Source organism: Phacochoerus africanus, chromosome 2 (assembly GCF_016906955.1).
Source record: "Phacochoerus africanus isolate WHEZ1 chromosome 2, ROS_Pafr_v1, whole genome shotgun sequence".
NCBI lineage: Eukaryota > Metazoa > Chordata > Mammalia > Artiodactyla > Suidae > Phacochoerus > Phacochoerus africanus.
In genome coordinates this window covers 114,881,477-114,900,842 of record NC_062545.1, presented here as the reverse complement: position 1 = coordinate 114,900,842, position 19,366 = coordinate 114,881,477, and the positions used below count along the sequence as shown (strand labels likewise).

General features: G+C 45.0%; 1 protein-coding gene across 3 annotated transcripts in view; it reads right to left on the bottom strand.

The window, feature by feature from the left end:
* MYO1E (myosin IE) overlaps positions 1-19,366 on the bottom strand; it is a 223,034-nt gene that overhangs the window by 54,024 nt on the left and 149,644 nt on the right. For all 3 annotated transcript variants that reach the window (XM_047766226.1, XM_047766223.1, XM_047766224.1), the window contains exons 12-17: positions 19,090-19,176; positions 16,161-16,247; positions 14,439-14,606; positions 13,352-13,437; positions 10,374-10,455; positions 2,593-2,699 (exon numbers count right to left, since the gene is read on the bottom strand). In XM_047766226.1, coding sequence (XP_047622182.1) covers positions 2,593-2,699; positions 10,374-10,455; positions 13,352-13,437; positions 14,439-14,606; positions 16,161-16,247; positions 19,090-19,176 — 617 coding nt within the window. The remainder of the gene's footprint in view (positions 1-2,592; positions 2,700-10,373; positions 10,456-13,351; positions 13,438-14,438; positions 14,607-16,160; positions 16,248-19,089; positions 19,177-19,366) is intronic.

Here is a 19,366-nt window from a genome sequence, read left to right as displayed (position 1 = left end):
CACGATAAGGCTCGGACCCTGAGTTGCTGTGGCTGTGGCATGGGCTGGCAGCTGCAGCTCTATTTGACGCTAGCCTGGGAACTTCCATATGCAATGGATGTAGCCCTAAAAAAGGCAGAAAAAAAAGGTGGAAAACACACATTGGAGGAAATTCTGTGAAAATTTACTGAATAAGCATACCACTGTCTTAATCTCTCCAGTTTCTGATCAACTTGGTTTTCATGAGGAGGTAGCATCAGGGGTGAGGAACTTCCCACCAGTAGCTGTTATGTCTACACTGGAGCGACTTTCCACAGAGCAGTTTGTTTGGGGCTGCGGAGGGTGGGGTCAGGGACGTGTCACTCTTTGTGGGTGAGTGAGATGGTTTCATTCACGATTGTAAGGTTTGGTGGGAAGGGCTGGGGAGGGAAGCTGGAGAGAGTTGGATGTATGGGGAAAGGTTAGCTAAATCAGCACCATTTAGCAATACCTCTGCTTCCAAGACTCTCATAATTTATTTCAAGGGTGGCCTCTGATGCCAGCCTTCTCCTCTGTGTCTACACACACAAGCTGTGGAGGTGGCGTGTGAGGGGCGAGTGGAAGAGGGACATAGAGACAGGCTGACAGACACAAGGCAGAGAGATTTGGGAGTTCATTCGGTCAGACTCAAGGGGTCCAGTCTGGATGGATCCACTCAGTCTAAAGACAAAGAAGCTGAGGACTCAGAAGATTGTCTCAATCAAACTAGGGAGCTGTTCTCCAAGTATGAGGCCCAGACCATGATCACTAGCAACACCTGATAACTTCCTGAGATTGTACATTCTCAGGCCCCAGCCCAGGCCCATTGACTCAGAATCTCTGGGGATGGGGCCCAGAAATAAGCCATCTAGGGGATGCTCTGATGCTTGCTCAAGTTTGAGAACGCGTGTAGGAAGGCCAAAAAATCCAGATGATCTCCATCGGCTACCCTCTTGACATCAACAGAGAAAGTGAATGATACCTTTCAGAAAACTAGAGAGCAATTTAAGTACCTCCAGGTGAATGACCAAGAAGGGGAAGGCTGGGATTCCACGTCTAGCTCCTTCAGAAGAAGGGCTGGAGGAACTGACAGTGATGAATCCATAGGAGAAAAGATCCCGGGAAACATGGAGACTACCGTGAAGTAGCGGAAGAGCTATCAGATGGAAACATCCCAAGGATGTTTCTAATGGCTGATTAGAGATGGAGGTAAAACCAATTTAGAGCAGGGCTGGAGAGCCTACAAATGGCAAGAAGCATCCAAAGGTAGACTGATGGCCCAGGAGAAGTAGGTTCCCCATCAGAGCCTGAATGACATCAACCGTTAATAATACGGTAAGAGGTATCTTAGGTGGCCTTAAATTGAAAAATTTGAGCAATTCAACAGAAAAGATGCTTTAGGAACATGCATCTTTTGCATGAGATTGATGAGGTTATTCAGAATATTGTGGAATGACCAAACGGAAGGCTACCTACCTCCCAGTAGCACCTTAAAGTGAAAAAAACAGAGGCTGCACCACGAAGTACGAAAACACAAAGAGGGATTTGCAGACAGGGAATGCTTGAGCTGGGGTGTTTTCCTTACTGTTTATCTTTTCCTTACTGGAAAGGATCAAGCCATGGATGAGAGAGGATCTTGTAGGTAGGATGGGAAATGGACCCATAAACCTCATCCTCCCACTGGGGTTTAACCTTGACTAAGTCACCTGACACTTAGAAGAGTCTATCTACTTTTTTTCAAGAGAGGAAAGGGAAAAAAGAGTGAGTCTAGTATGCTCATGTCCATGTCATCTGGTGATGGTGGCGGGGCTCCACTCTGTAGGTCAAGTCACCCACAAGGTCTCTCTCCAGCCCTGCTTCCCATGTTTGCATGGGCAGTATGGATTCCCCTGGCTGGACACAAAAACTGTACTCTCTAGCCATTGTGTGAACATTTTCCTACTCAACAGCCCCAGGGCATCTTCCCTAAATGCCAGGTGGAGGAGGACCGGTGACGTGGGATTCCCCAGAAACCAGGGCCTGCTTACGTGCCACAGTTCTCTTTGGCTTATTCACTCCTAGAGAGTCAGGCTGCTCATCGACACAGCCCTCTGCAGATCACAGAACCTATGGCTCCTGTACACACATGAGCCACTCGTGACAAATTGTTTTTAACCAGCTCTTTGGACCTTCACGGAATTTCAATCCCAAGCTAAGCATTCCAGGCCACATCCTGTGGGAGCAGAAAGGAGCTGAGTGCACGAAGCATGTCCACACAGAGCCTCAAACTAATCTGAAAACCATCCTGACTCTGTGGTATTAAGGTTTTCTTTTTTTCCCTATATGCACCCAGACTAGCCAAGATCAACATTAGAAATGGCTAATTCTGAACTGAATGGTACTGCTAGCAGTTTAGGAAAAAACAAGGTGTGGGGGAAATATATATACAGAGAGAGACTTCTTTCTAAAAAAGTTAAGACACGAGACATAAAATACATTTGAAGGCAATTTAAATTGTTCCTGCCTTGGGCATAAAATGGCCCAATTTGAGCAGAGGGAAAAGGAGTTGGGGCTACAGATGCTGGCCTTCACCTCCTGTCTCTGTCTTCACCATACCTGCTTTCCTCCCAGTCTTTGGGCTTCTTGGTTTCATTGGGTTTGATGCAGCGAATGTAGTGAGGTGTACATTTCATCAGGGTGCTCACAAGGTCATTTGCTTGTTTCTAGAAAGGAAAAAAACATCATTTAGAAACAAAGAAATTGCTCTAACAGACCAACTTTCAAAGGAGATCTGCGTGCAAATGTACAGCTAGAAATTCATCTTCAAGACAATTTGTTCCTTAGGCTTAACCCAGGTCTACTACACTTTTGTTTTGGCCATGGGCATGTGGAAGTTCCCAGCAGGGAACCCGTGCCACAGCAATGATGTGAGCTCCTGCAGTGACAATGCTGGATCCTTAACCCACTGCGCCACAAGGGAACTCCACTGATTAACTTTCTATAGATTAAGAGCCTTTGCAAATACATTATTCTCTTAAACTTTGGTAGAAGGGGAGATGCATAAATTATTCCCAAGGATCAATCATCAAAATCCCATGTACTCTTTAATAAGAATCACCTTATTAAAATGATAGAAAGTCTTAACTAAAAGATGGGAGATAATTTTTTTTTTTGCCTTTTGTCTTTTGAGGTCCGCACACTTGGCATATGGAGGTTCCCAAGCTAGGGGTCGAATCGGAGATATAGCTGCCAGCCTACACCACAGCCACAGCCACACTAGATCCAAGCCTCGCCCGAGACCTACGCCATAGCTCACGGCAACGCTGGATCCTTAACCCACTGAGTGAGGCCAGGGATCGAACCCGCAACCTCATGGTTCCTAGTCGGATTCATTTCCACTGCACCATGATGGGAACTCCCAGAGATACTTTTTAATATGCCATCTCATTCACCTTCTTCCTCACCATGTCCTTTTACAAACCTGCTGACTTGGAGCCCATTCAGCGGCGCAGGAAACTTACTCCTTCACAAATTAAAATAGTCCATCTATCTGTTACTATCTGTTGGGTACCCGTGATGCAACGGGGTTCATGCATAAAAAGCCACCTAAATAAGTTTGAAATCGCTTGTGACACATTTCAAATCATGAGTATTGTGAATGTTTTTGAGGAAACAGGGGCGGAGCCCACATCCACATTCTCCCCACCACACAGCGGAGCAAGCCCCTGGAAGCCAAGAGCAGGGCACACACGCAAGCCCTCCTTACAAGCAAAGGAGTGTGAGCAGAGAAAACCTCTAAAGGAAAATGGAGGAGAGGGCTCTCCAAAACCAGAAAACCAGGACACAGTCAGCAGAAGGGATTTGTGGGCCGTAGACAGCCATCTCTCAATTAGGGCTTTTCTGTTTTCATGGTTTTGGGAAATCTGAAACCCTTGAGAAAAACTCTCGGGTATATTCAAAGCAAAGGTTCTCTGTTTAGATGTGCAGAATACAACAGTCTTTGCAATGTCTGGAATTCAGGGCAAAGCTCTGTGATAAAAATGTAAATTGACTCTTGGTGGATGAGAGATTGTACTTGACAGCAAATTAAATGATCTGTGCAACACGTAAGATGAAGCTGGGGAGGGATTGGTTATAACAAAGCTTGTTTTTAAAGTCCCCAAACTTTTTTTAAAAATTGTATTATTTCTCCACTTTATTTTTAGTTTTTTTTGTTTGTTTGTTTGTTCTTTTTATTATGGCTACACCTGCTGCATATGGAAGTTCTCTGTTTAGAGGCTGAAATGGAGCTGAAGCTGTCGGCCTACACCACAGCCACAACACCACCTAATCTGAGCTGCATCTGTGACCTATACCACAGCTTGTGGGAATACTGGATCCTTAACCCACTGAACGAGGCCAGGAATTGAACCCGCATCCCCATGGACACTATGCTGGATTCTTAACCACAACAAGAACTCCAAGAATATGCCTTAACCATCAAAATTAGCATGTATTTACCTATGGGTCAACTTTATTTTTATTTTTTATTTTTATTTTTTGTCTTTTTAGGGCTGTTCCCATGGCATATGGAGGTTCCCAAGCTAGGGGTCAAATCAGAGCTGTAGCCGCTGGCCTACGCCACAGCCATAGTAATGCCAGATCCAAGCCGCATCTACAACCTATACCACAGCTTAGGGCAACACCAGATCCTTAACCCACTGAGCGAGGCCAGGGATCGAAACTGCAACCTCATGGGTCCCAGTCGGATTTGTTTCTGCTGCATCATGATGGGAACTCCCGGTCAACTTTATTTTTATTTTATTTATTTTATTTTTATTTTTTGTCTTTTTGCCTTTTCTAGGGCTGCACCAGCAGCATATGGAGGTTGCCAGGCTAGGGGTCTAATCGGAGCTGTTGCTGTCGGCCTACGCCAGAGCCACAGCAATGCGGGATCTGAGCCGCGTCTGTGACCTACACCACAGCTCACGGCAATGCCGGATCGTCAACCCACTGAGCAAGGCCAGGGATTGAACCCGCAACCTCATGGTTCCTAGTCGGATTCGTTAACCACTGAGAACTCCATCAACTTTATTTTTAAGGCTTCTTATTTTTTTACTTTTTATGACCGCACCTGCGACATAAGAACGTTCCCAACTAGAAGTTGAATGGGAGCTGCAGCCACCTACCTATGAGACCTATACCCCAGCTCATAGCAATGCTGGATCCTTAACCCACTGAGTGAGGCCAGGGACTGAATCCCCCCATCCTCAAGGATACTAGTCGGGTTCATTTCCACTGAGTTACAATGGGAACTCTCCTATGGGTTAACTTTGGATGCCCCTTGAGGTGGCTGGGGAGTAGCAGCTTAGAGTTATCCTGACTCCAGATAAGAAGACCCCATGAATTAGAAGAGAAAATGACCACAGGCGCTTTCCCAGAAGAAGCAGAAAATCAAAACATGCAGCCAGACAGGACAGTGAGGAGAGGCTTAGGTGACGGCTCCTTGTTCTACCCCTCACACAGACTGTCAGCAAGCATGAACTGGGGTCCTGGCTCTGCTCTTTGCAAGCCATGTGACAAACCACGAAATTTCCTTGGGCCACAGTTTCCTCATCTCTAAACTAAGTTGGCTGAACTAGAAGACCTTTCTTATCTTACTCTGAAGGTTGGAATAGATGTTAAATGTCTACCAGTCAAGGAGTTCCCTTGTGGCACAATGGGTTAAAGATCTAGTGTTGTCATTGCAGCAGCTCATGTGGCTGCTGTGGGTGTAGGTTTGATCCTTGGCCTGGGAACTTCCACATGCCTCGGGCACTGCTGCGTGAGCGTGCGTATACACACACACACACACACACAATGTCTACCAGTCTAATGACTTCCTGTCACATCTGCTCTGTTAGAGGCCTGGTCTCACTCAGATAAAGCTGCAGCTCAGTCTGCTTTGCCAGCTCTGAGCATCCCACCTCTCTACAGTATCAATCTTCAGCTCTAATTTCAAATCTGGTCCTCCCCCCCCCCTTTTTTGTCTTTTTAGGGCTGCACTCATGGCATATGGAAGTTCCCAGGGTAGGGGTCTAATCAGAGCTGTTGCTGTCGGCCTACACCACAGCCACAGCAACGCCAGATCCAAGCCGCTTCTGCAACCTACACCTCAGCTCACGGCAACGCCAGATCTTTAACCCACTGAGCGAGGTCAGGTATGAAACCCGTAACATCATGGTTCCTAGTGGGATTCGTTTCCACTCTGCGCCATGATAGGAATTCCAAGAATACTCTTATTTATAACCAAAGATAGTGGGAGTTCTCACCAAACAAATATTCTATTAATTAAATCCCATAGAACAGTTTTAGAAAATTAGAATACAATGAATTACCTAACACTACAACTACACTGAACACACATTTCTATTTTCTTCCAAGGAACTTGGGATCCCTTTAAATGCTTACACCTCAGGGATATCATTAAGATGATACTTAGAACCAGCCTCACCAGCTCTCCTGCTAGCCCTCCTGCCATAGGAAGCCACCCTCTGAGTTGAGCCCCATGGTCTGTGCCTCGATCCCCACAGCCCCCTCTGCACTGTGCTGCTGCTTCTGCTCCTGGTGACCCCAGCTGGCATGCAGCAGGGGGGCACATGGTCACGAATTGTGCTGCCAGTGCATGCAGACCCTGCAGGGAATCCACCTCAGGAATATCCACAGAGTGAAGGTGATACGCCCTGGACTCCACTGTGGCTAAAGAGAAGTCATAGACACTTTCCAGGCTGGTAAGAAAGTCTGTCTCAACCTGCACCCCCCTGGTTAAGAAAATCACTGAGAAGATGCTAAACAAGAGCAGTGCTGACTGATCTAGAGAGATGGAGGAAGATCTCTGGCTACCGCTGCGGTCTTAATGGAATGGAAAGAAGAAAGCAAATAACTCCCATGGCCACTTGGACTGTGTTTAATGTGTCTGGCTACTTCTTAAGAGATTTCTTCTATTTATTTACATACGTTTTTTTTTTTCAAAGCTTGTATATTAATCTTCTAATATTTACTGATTGATTGATTGTCTGTCTTTTCAGGGCTACACCTGGCAAATATGGACGTTTCCAGGCTAGGGGTCAAATTGGAGCTGCAGTTGTCAGCCTACACCACAGCCACAGCAATGCCAGATCCCAGCCATGTCTGCAAACTACACCGAAGCTCAAGGCAATGATGGATCCTTAACCCACCAAGTGGGGCCCAGATTGAACCCACATCCTCATGGATACTAGTTAGGTTTGCTACTGCTGAGCCACAATGGCAACTCCTGTTTTATCAAATATTTAAAGATATGAATGTGTTTGGCAATTCTCTGTAGTGTTATTTTGAAGGTCATTTTTATGTTAAATCAGAGTTAGTCCAGCCTTGACCAATATTTACTTTGAGGATGATGTGTTTTAAATGCTCTTCATTCATTAAACTATTTTTTTTTTAGTGGGAGGGACACCACACTGTCCCATCCACTGTAGTAATAAAGGCTGAGACAACAGTGGGGGATATAAGCAAATAGATCACTGTAAGTAGGGGTAGGGAATGTATGTGTACATTTCTATTGATGAGAAGATTATCAGTCGTTATTGATGGAGCCAGTTTCACAGATTGTGGTCAACATTTCCGATGTTGAAGTTTAAAAAACAACCATGTTTTAAATAACCAGTGGACATTTTATATCTTTCTTGGAAGGCATGATGCCTGGTAGAGTGTTCATTATGCAACATTTCTTTCTGTCCTGGAATAGAGAAGTTTAACTATGTATTGATGTATTTTTACAATTAATGTGAAAATAAAACTTTTAACCACACACACACACACACACACACACACACACAAAGTTGATACATAGCAGCAAAATACTGCTGCTATGAAAGGGTAAGAGATTGTGTCACAGCTGTGCATCCCAAAGAGGTATCTCAGGAGACATAAAACTCTGGGAGAATCTCCATCTAACTTGGAGGCAGAGCATCAGACAGACAGAGGCTACACAGTTCTCCAAGGAGGGCCCCACTGGAGGTGAGAATCAGCATAGCTCCGTCTCCCTAGACGACGAGCTGGCTGACTTCACGCCAACCTTCCCGGCTGACAGCAAATCCTGAACATTCTGAGTAGCCCCAGAGTGGCCCTTCTGAGCACTCAACTAAATAGGGCCCTGAAGGAGGGCGAGGGGTCAAGTCTTCCCAAGAGGAGAAAAATCCTCCTACCCCCCTCTTTATTTTTATGGGGAGCAAGTTGGACTGAGAACCCAAACCACTTGAAAGTGAGTCATGGCAACCTTGATGATCTGGGCCCCTTGGATCTGAACGTGACAGTCTTGTGACTAGATTTTCCAGCCCACAGCTCATCCTGATCCAGGCCCTAGAAGTGAAGGCATGACTCAGAGCACCAGGGAGACATCAGCATAGGGGGCCTGCGTCTCTCCTCTGCCCTCAACATTCCACCCCAGTGAATGCACCCCAGACACCGTCTCAGGGCCACTCCATGTCTCCAGTTCTTTGAACACGATTGTCCCTCATCCCAGAGGACTCTACACTCTGGCTCAACACTCAGCTCACACCTGACAACTTCCATGAAACCTGAAGCTCCCCGGGACTGGAATCTTCTCATTGCTGTGATTGTTTCCTTTATTTCATGCATTGTTCGCACCCGTGGGGGCTGGGGAGGCAGGTGTTCATTTGTGAATCACTAAGGGAAGAAAATGCTGGCCAAGAGCACAGACAGTAACAACCCTGGTGTCCACGAGGCAGGGGTTACTGAGGTGGGCACCGTGAGAAAGATGTGCAGGATTTGGATGCAAAGAGGTGGAGAAGGGGAATGGAGAGTCTGGGGTGAGGGGGTCAGCATAAGCATATCAAGTGTCCTTTGAGAATTAAGCAGGGGCAAAGAGACACAGAGGGACAGACGGAAGAGAAAGGAACAGGAGAGCAGTCATGTCTTGTGTTTATTATGTTTCAGGCAGTGTGCTATGTGCCTGAGATGGATTATGGAATTTAATGACCACAAGTACTCCCCTGAGATAGGTGCTAACATCTCCACCTCACAGATAATGCCAAAGAGGACCAGAGTGGTTAGGTTCCCTGCTGGCCAGCATGTGGTGAGGGATTTGAACACCAGGGCCCCAGTGTTAATCACTTAATGATCCCACTGGTTATAAAGTATTTAACTGGAATGGTTCTTGAAAAAACTTTTTCATTGGTATAATTAAAAAAGAAAAGGTTTAGTGCCTGTTTTTCAAAAAAGATCACATGATGCAGGGTGCTTGACAGAACCTCTAAACTCAGAGTGTAATTAGGGACCACTGGTTCATCACACAATGCCTCTAATGACCCAAGGCACTCTCCACAAGAGGCTCCCAAGAGAGCCTCTAAGAACTGCTCTGACTTTGGGAGTTCCCGTTGTAGCTCAGCAGTAAAACAAACCCGACTAGAATCCATGAGAATGCAGGTTCAATCCCTGACCTTGCTCAGTGGGTTAAGGATCCTGTGTTGCCATGAGCTGTGGTGTAGGTTGCAGAAGCAGCGTGGATCCTGTATTGCTGTGGCTGTGGCATAGGCTATAGCTGCAAATCGATCCCTAGAATGGGAACTTCCGTATGTCATGGAGAAAAGCTTTCCTCTGACTTTGACACACCAGGGGCCAAGATGCCTGTAAGTCACAGAAAGGAGGGCCTGTAAGATCTAGTGAGGAAGATGAGGAAATTCCCCTTTTAAGATCCAGTAGATTTTCAGGTACATAAAGTTCCATAACTGGCAAGTTTTGGGATTTGGTCTGGAAAATCATTATCAAAATCCAAAACGTGGCTCTCAATCATAAAATGTCTCTGTTTTTTTTTGTTTTTTTGTTTTTTGTCTTTTTAGGGCCGCACCCACGGCATATGGAGGTTCCCAGACTAGGGGTCTAATTGGAGCCATAGCTGCCGACCTACACCACAGCCACAGCAATGCCAGATCTGGTCTGCGTCTGCAACCTACACCACAGCTGATGGCAACGCTGGATCCTTAACCCATTGAGCAAGGCCAAGGATCGAACCCGCAACCTCATGGTTCCTAGTTGGATTCGTTAACCACTGAGACACAACGGGAACTCCTCTGATAGTTTAATGTGAATTCTCTGCGATTCAGTGTGAAGCCATTTCCTCTCAGAAAGGAGCTGATTTTCATCTACTGACTCTTGAGCTACCAGGTACTCAATATCCATTTGGGGTTTCAGTACAGCCAAGTCGAATTCAGCTTACGTCCCATAACCCTTTCTCAAGCAGCGATGTTACTTCTGGTGACCTTCTGTAACCAGCTCCTTACACATCAGTGACCCTCATTCCCACCCAGGGGTATAGTTCCTGACTTCTAGAAAACCCTACCTCTTGTAGGAATCTATAAAATATTCCCAACAGAACAAACCTTTATTTTGCTTCCGGCAGTCGTTGGGCGCCCTTTCTTGTCTGCTTGCAGATTTTCCGGAAATAAAGACTTTATAAAAGGTCTGGAAAGGGAGAAAGGGAACAGATTAGCAATCAGTTAAGTACCTTGGGGTTGGAAAGCCTGTTTCCACGGAGAATGGAGAGGAGAGCTGTCCAGAAGCACAGAACCTTGGCTACAGAATGGCCATCTGACTCAAAGCACAGGCCAACAAGTCATGGCTCAGGAAAAAAAAGCAATGGACAAGAGAAACAGAGAGGAACCGTTCTAAGACAGCAGCATCTTGGAGTCTGAGCCAAAAAAAAAATGTAGAACTCTGCCTTTTGAGTGTCCCACTCCCTGGAACTGAGATGCACCTTGGCAATAAGCCACAATGGAGGGAGGGGTTGGTAGGGGTTTTCTGAGTTAAATAAGAGAGACCAAAAGAGTTCCTGTTGTGGCACAGCAGAAATGAATCGGACTAGTATTCATGAGGATGTGGGTTCAATCCCTGGACTCACTCAAGGGGTTAAGGATATGGCGCTGCTGTGGCTGTGACGTAGGTCTGCAGTAGCATCTCTGATTCCACCCCTAGCCTGGGAACTTCTATATGCTGTGGGTGTGACCCTAAAAAGCCAAAAAAAAAAAAGAGAGAGAGAGACCAGAGCTCAGGGATCTCTCAGAATTGTCCACATCCAATGCAGATGCTGCTTTGCTCTAAGGCAGGGTTTCTCAACCAAGGTGGTGCCATCAGTATTTGGGATTGGATAATACTGTGCTGGGGCCAGGAGATGGGGGTTTATACTACACACTATAGGGTATTTCACAGCATCAGAGGCCTTTGACCCCTACATGCCAGTAGGGGTCAAACTGCTTTTGAGTGTGAGCAATTTTAAGTGGAGCTAATCCACGAATGCTTTGTCTGTTTAATATGTTTTCGTTAACAGTTCAAAGTGAGCTGCCTTCTGTTGACAGGCCTGCCTTGATGGACACAGGGCAGGGACAATGTCTCAGTCACCTTAGTGCCCCTGGTGTCTGGAATAGAGGTTAGTACATAATAGGTACTCGATAAATATTTGCTGATTGACTGGCAGAATGAAAAATGTGCTCATGTAAATTAGCCATCTGCCACTCAAACTAAATTCCTCCCAAATGGTTACTGAGCATCATGAATTTTCTAGGAACTTTCCCTAGCAATCTCCTATCAACCTGACCAGACACAATTATAGATTTTTATAGCAAATGCGTTTACTAAACAACAGGCCATGTCTCTGTGACAGTTTTACATGGAAGCATCAATAGCTCTTGAACTTGGCAGTAATTTTAATAATTTATTTTTTAAAAGTTGGCACCTGAGTGTCATAAACCCCACAAGTTGGGACTTGTGGCTTACCTGAGCTTTTAAGAGAAGCGCAAACAAATTTTATGCTTTGAATAAAATTCAGAATCTCTGAAGTGAGGGGTGTGAGTGCCAAGAAAGTACAGGCAGGGGGTGGGAGGTGGGGGGAGAGGCCCGGGGAGCAGAGGGAGGCTGGCCGGAGGGTGAGAGTGTTACATGGAGCAGGGCTGAAAAGGAAACTCAGTTTTGCTTTCATTGAAGTCAGGCCCTCTCTAGTAAATTATCAGGCTCAAAGTTGTTGATGAAAGTAGTTAACCCAGATGCTATGACAGTTGAAGTAACAGAAACTAAAAGGCAGCTATTACTTGGAGGCGGCGCTAAGAACTTGTGAAATCTGGAAGCTTGTGCAGTGTTGTACTTGGCCGGCATGGATGGGCCTGATCGTGTAAGTGACATCTCATATCCAGGACTGTGGGGACCTTTGCAAAGAAGAGAAAAGGACAAGGCAGAGCTAGTCCCAAGAGCTCCAGCGGTTTACATGGGGGAAGCCCCCCACTGCCTCTATGTCTACAGCTTAGTCAGGGTCTTGGGAGTTAAAATGGATCTCTGAGTGCCCCTCCCTGAGTTCTTGAACCATTTCCCCAGCTTTAGCAACTCAGGTGAACTTGGGTGGAGCTAATCCATTAGCAGTTTTTTTTTTTTTGTCTTTTTTGCCATTTCTTCGGCTGCTCCCTTGGCATGTGGAGGTTCCCAGGCTAGGGATCTAATTGGAGCTGTAGCCACCAGCCTATGCCAGAGCCACAGCAATGCGGGATCTGAGCCACATCTGTGACCTACACCACAGTTCATGGCAACACCGGATCCTTAACCCACTGAGCAAGGCCAGGGATCGAACCTGCAACCTCATGGTTCCTAGTCGGATTTGTAACCACTGTGCCACCACGGGAACTCCTTTTTTTTTCCATTAGCATTTTAAAAACTGAATAACCATGGAGAATACTTGGGGTGATGTTCCACGGGCAATGTGTCCCAGAACCAGACTGTCCCACTCTTAGATGGTCAGACATGGCCACCCCAACCTAACGCCGGCATGGTCTCTCCTCTCTGATGATAGCAAGGAAAGTTATGAAGCTGGGGGCCCTGAAGGGCATGCAGATAGCATTTCGAATGTGGGGTGGGAAGTGTTAAGGGTACAAGGGAGAGACAAAAATTGTTAGGGAAAAAGCTATTTTGAGAAGCCAAATTGTCTGTTGATAACCCAGACCCAACAGCACAAGGAAATAAAATGCTGACCATTCAAGTGTCACAGTTTTTTGTTTTTTTTTTTTTTTGGTCTTTTCTAGGGCCACACCCGAGGCATATGGAGGTTCCCAGGCTAGATGTCTCATCGGAGCTGTAGCCACCGGCCTACACCAGAGCCACAGCAACTCGGGATCCAAGCAGTGTCTGCAACCAACACCACAGCTCACGGCAACACCGGATCCTTAACCTGCTGAGCGAGGCCAGGGATTGAACCCGCAACCTCATGGTTCCTAGTCAGATTCTTTAACCACTTAGCCATGAGAGGAACTCCACAAGTTTGTTTTAATATTGAAATCTGATTAAACCTATATCCTACGTCAGATAAAGCATATATACTTACAGCTCACTGCTCTGCATAAGCTCGATCAGATCCATGAAAAGCACATCACGGTTCCGTTCACAAAAGCCATCCATGTCATAGGACACCTGGCCAAGAACAGAAAGAAGCTGAGCTTTATCGTTTAAGTATTTTACAGAACAAAAAACCCAGGTTGGCATGGCTATCCTCAAGAGAATGTATATATTTCCAGACGGAACAACTGGGCTTTTATCCTGCCCTGTTACATTAAGGCTGTGCCCATTTTATGTTACTTTTTAAATGACTGGTATCTAGCTGCTTACATGACCCAAGTGACATATAACCAGGGCCTCAGCTCCTGTGATTACATGTCCCTTCAATGGATCTATGGGGTGTGCAACCAATAAACTTAATTTATTGCCTAAATTTTAGTTAAGGCAGAATAAAATAAAACTCTTCATGACCCATTGCAATGGGCCATGTCATCTGAGGCTTTTGAGTTTCCCCAGAAACAGTGTCAGAGTTGGATCAATTCAGTCAAAGCCTCATTCTCAACGACCCTCCCTGGTTAACACAAGATTAGCTGAGATGAAGGGTAAGACCAATGCATTTCCACAGTACTTGGAAGTCCCCAAATATCATGACCTCACCCACACCCACACAAAGCTTGGCATCCAGTAGCACCCAGTACTCATGCATTTTATGAGGACAAACACTAAAATGAGCCTCGGGTCCTTATTTACACTTCCAGGAAGGACAGACAAGTAAAAAACGCAGGCTTGTGTTTGCACAAGAGGCAAGACAAAACCCCAGTCCTTCAGTAGTTAATATATGCTGATTCATGCTTCAATTATATTTATGATTCATTCGTATGTTCTATTAAAGGGTGATTCATGCTAAAAAAATACGCAGTGCTGTATACTTTCTTTTGTTTGTCTCTCCAAATACTTCATAGGTTGTTGAATGAATGAATGATGGATGAATAAAACATGGTAAAGCAGATAAAACTATGGACATTGTTTTCAGTTGCCTCATGAGAAAACAGATTACAGACCCAAAGGCTTGATATAAGTAGACATTGGAAAGGATAACTTCCCCTTCCTGTTGAACCTCTGCTCCTTGGTCATACCTTCCCAGCATAATGGTGAATAATGAAGCCTTGGTTCCAGCTGTTGAAATGCTCATGGTTTCCAATCTGCATCTGAAGTTTCTGGAGCAGCGTCTGATCCGCCCCTTCACCCACTGCATGCATCGTGGCGCAGACATCATCCAGGATGCTCATTATCCCAGGAGGGTTCTGATGGGACCAAGAAAACCCCAAGTCAGTGACTATTCTAAAATACACAGTGTTTATCAGATCTTTCCTTAAGCAAGGAAACAGCTTCCTAGCCTTACGATACCATCTCGAAAGTCAGTCTTTTCCTTTGAGGAAGAATGCAATTCATAATCCCAAATGGGAGTCACCCCTAGATCCAACGATGCAGCAAAGTTCATTTAAAAAAAAAAAAAATTTAACTCCCTAAAGTTCTATTCAAAGTCATACACAGATCATTATCTGCTCATGCCTATTTATACTAAGCTGATTTTAAAAACCCTAAAGAAAAAGAAAGACATTTCCCTTTGACCCTATTTCTTTTCTTTTTTCTTTCTTTCTTTTCTTTTTTTTTTTTTTTTGGTCTTTTTAGGGCTGCACCTGTAGCATATGGAGGTTCCCAGGCTAGGGGTTGAACTGGAGCTGTAGCCTCTGGCCTATACCACAGCCACAGCAAAGCCAGATTCCAGCCACATCTTCGACCTACATCCCTCATGGCAATGTGGGATCCTTAACCCATGGAGTGAGGCCAGGGATCGAACCTTCGTCCTCGTGGATGCTAGTCAGATTCGCTTCTGCTGAGCCACGACAGGAACTCCCTTTTAACACCCTATTTCTTAATGTTCTCTTTCAGCCTGTTATCCATATAGACATGGTTAATACAGTTACATAATGGACACATTCTATCACATATTACTCTTTTCTGCATAGCACTATTTTTATAAATAATTCTACATAGTCTTTATACTTATTTCTTATTTCTTTTGGGCCATGTCCATGGCATGCAGAAGTGCCCAGGCCAGGAATCAAACCAAACCCAAGCCACAGCAGTGACAATGCCAAGTCCTTAACTTCTAGGCCACCAGGGAACTCCTATACTTATTTTTATTTTAATGGCTATATTTCCCCATTCTCATATGCTATAGTTTATTTAAGGATTGACTTCTCTTTGGCTGTTTCTATAGTTTCCATTTTGGGAAGAAAACAGAACAAAACAGTACTGTACAAATGTCTGTCTGTATCCTTTTATTTTCTTTTGAATAACTTCTAGAGCTAAAGTCCTATAAGTTGTATAAATGATCTAGAATGCAGGGCCAATTTTATATCTCTTCACATACTATGCCATCAACATAAGTGATTATTATCTTCTCTTAAGATTCAGTGACAATCTCCATTTGTAAATTGACAATGTACTCCTATATTCATATGTATATGAAGTGTAAGAATAAAACTCCCAGGGAATTCCCTGGTGGTCTAGTAGTTAGTATTCATCACTGCTGCAGCCCAGGTTTGATTTCTGGTCTGGGAACTAAAATCCCCCATCAAGCTGCTGCACACTGTGTTAAAATTAAAAAAAAAAAAAAAAAGACTAAAACACTATTTTCACGCACCTATTTGCAAAATTAATGTAATTGCCAAACCTCTCTGCATATCAGAGCTGTTACTTCGCCTATTCTAATACAATGGCCGAGAGAACAAAAACACTTAATGTCAACCTGTAAGTAGTGAAGAAACATACCAGTCTAGACCCATACTTACAACTTTGTTTTCGATGAGATCACAAACAATTTTGTTATTAAAGTAGTCAATGGGTGTCCATCTAATGCCCTCTTGAACGTATTCTTCCTGCAGGACAGAAAGTGGTAATTCACATTATCACCCAGTCAAGAAGACCAGCTGGAGTTCTGCACAGATGGACAGCACAGATACATGAATCATCAGGAAAGAAAACCCTGGATGCCCTTCACTAAAAACTTGCAACTTTAATGTTTCTCTAAGAGGAAGAGGGAAGGAACGTTTCATTGCTTGGTACTTTTGGGTTTGTTTGTTTGTCTTTTCAGGGCCACACCCAAGGCATAGGGAGGTTCCCAGGCTAGGGGTCAAATCAGAGCTGTAGCTGAGCCTACACCACAGCCATAGAAACGCCAGATCCAAGCCGCATCTGCAACCTATACCAGTAGCAGCTCTTGGCAACGCCAGATTCTTAATCCACTGAGAGAGGCCAGGGATCGAACCCCCAACCTCATGGTTCTTAATTGGATTTGTTTCCACTGAGCTACAAGGGGACCTCCCAGTTGTCCTAATCTTACCCTTCCGTAATAGTCTCCCCACTGGGCCTGTTACTCAAGCTGTAAAGGTAGGAATGACCCTTGACCCCTCTTCCCTTCTTAGTATATTGCTAATTATACTGAGCATGCCATGCTGAGTCACTCTCTGAAATACGTTCTGAATCTGACCGCCTCTCACCTTGTCACCACCTCTCCTGCTGCCATCACATCTCACCAATTCTTGCCCAGTCTCCTGTGGTAGTCTCCACACTAGTTTAGAAACTTCCACTCCCGTCTGCCCTCTCCTGCCTCACCTAATCACCAATAGAGCCAGAGCAACCTCATCAAAAACAAGCACAAATCAGAAGGCGTCATTCTCTGCTCAAAATTCTTCAATGGTTTCTTGTCAAACTAACCATGAAATCTGCAGTCTTCGCCATGCCCTACAAAGTCCTTCTCTATCTAGCCTCTGCCTACCTCTGTCTCAGCTCCTCCTCTGTCCTCTCTTGTGGTTTCACACTAGCTGCTGTGAGGTGGTGGAAAGCCAGATTATTCCAGGGCAGAGGTTTCTGTGAAAACCACTGGCCACTGGAGTTCCCAAGCAGAGGCACAGATGCTGCCATGAATAAACATTTCCCAAACAGCCTTTGATATGCGTCCCCCATGATCTTGTTTCCACCGAAACCCTCAAACTGTGAGGTTTAGAAAGAAGATCTCTGTAGATATGGTTAGCTAAGAATCTCACAAAAGAAACGATGGTGGATTTAGGGTGACCCCCAGATCCAAGGACCAGTGCTGTTAAAAGACAAAGGACAGGAGTTCCTGTTGTGGCTCAGTGGTTAATGAACCCGACTAGCATCCATGAGGATGCAGGTTCGATCCCTGGCCTTGCTCAGTCGGTTAAGGATCTGGTGTTGCTGTGGCTGTGGTGTAAGCCAGCAGCTGTAGCTCCAATTAGACCCCTAGCTTGGACACAGAAAAAGGTCATGTGAAGAGAGAGGCAGAGATCAGTTATGCTACCACAAGACAAGGAATGGTGGGAGCCCCCAGAAGCCAGAAGAGATTTTCCCCTAGAGCCTTTTTTTTTTTCCTTTTTATGGCCACACCTGCGGCATATACAAGTTCCAGGATTAGGGGTTGAATCAGAGCTGCAGCTGCTGGCCTATGCCACAGCCACAGCAACACCAGATCCGAGCTGCATCTGCAACCTATACCATAGCTCTCGGCAATGCCAGATTCTTTTTTTTTTTTTGGTCTTTTTTTTTTTGCTATTTCTTGGGCCGCTCCCGCAGCATATGGAGATTCCCAGGCTAGGGGTCCAATAGGAGCTGTAGCCACCGGCCTACGCCAGAGCCACAGCAACGCGGGATCCGAGCCGCGTCTGCAACCTACACCACAGCTCACGGCAACGCCGGATGGTTAACCCACTGAGCAAGGGCAGGGATCGAACCCACAACCTCATGGTTCCTAGTCGGATTCGTTAACCACTGCGCCACAAGGGGAACTCCAGCAATGCCAGATTCTTAACCCACTGAGAGAGGCCAGGGATCGAACCTGCAACCTCACTGACACCACGTTGGGTTCTTAACCCGCTGAACCCCCTCAGGAACTCTGACCCTACTGACATTTTGATTTTGGAGTCTGATCTCCTAAACTGTGAGGGAAAAACTTTTCTATTGTTTTAGGCTGCCCAGTTTGCGGTACCTTATTACAGCGACCCAAGAAATCAAACAACCAGTAGGTAACAGGATAAAAGGGAACTGGCAATGGCCTTGCAGAAGATAACACAAGCAAGATATGTAACCTCAAGTCAGAACTGAAATACCAGCTTTGTTAAAGACATATTTATTTTTATGTTAGAGCAAATCTGAGAAAGCCAAAATTTCCCTTGGAACACAGTATATGCCATAAACAACTGGGGTTGGAATAGGTTTCCATTTCCATTTGGTCAATGAGTCAGAGAGTAGTAAAAACAGCCAGTCATAAGCCCAACTTCACAGCATCATTTTCTTAAAGAAGAAAGAGAATGTAGCAGATGGTGTTTATACTTCAGACTAAAATGTCCCAGTGGCGTATGGTTTTCCTGCCTGACTCCAAGTACATTTCCTAATATAAGACTGAAATCTGAATCTATCACCAAAGGAGAGAAAGTTATATACCCTTTAAAACAAAAGAGTCTCGCTCAGTGGGTTAAGTATCTGGCATTGCCATGAGCTGCGGTGTAGGTCAGAGATGTGGCTCAGATCTGGCGTTGCTGTGGCTGTGGTGTAGGTCAGCAGCTGCAGCTCCAATTCAACCCCTAGCCTGGGAACCTCCATATGCTGTGGGTGTGGCCCTAAAAAGACAAAAAATAAAAATAAATAAAAATAAAACAAAACAAATTAGAAACAGAATGAGATGAACAAAAATGGACTGCTTACCTGCTCTGCCTTTAATGTGAGTTCAATAAAAATCTGCTGTAATTTTTCATTAACAAAATTGATACAAAACTGTTCAAAACCATTTTTCTAAAAAAAAGAGAGAGAGAGAAAGGAAAGTTACTTTCATGTAATTGTTTCTGCAAAATCATTTTAAAGTCATTTCTGGAGCGACTTAGTGAAGAAGCTTAACAGAAATGTTGGCGGAATGAGGAGAAAGCAGCATAGTTTATATTTAGGAGAAACTAATTTGGTAAAGGTACAGGAAGATCTCAAAAAG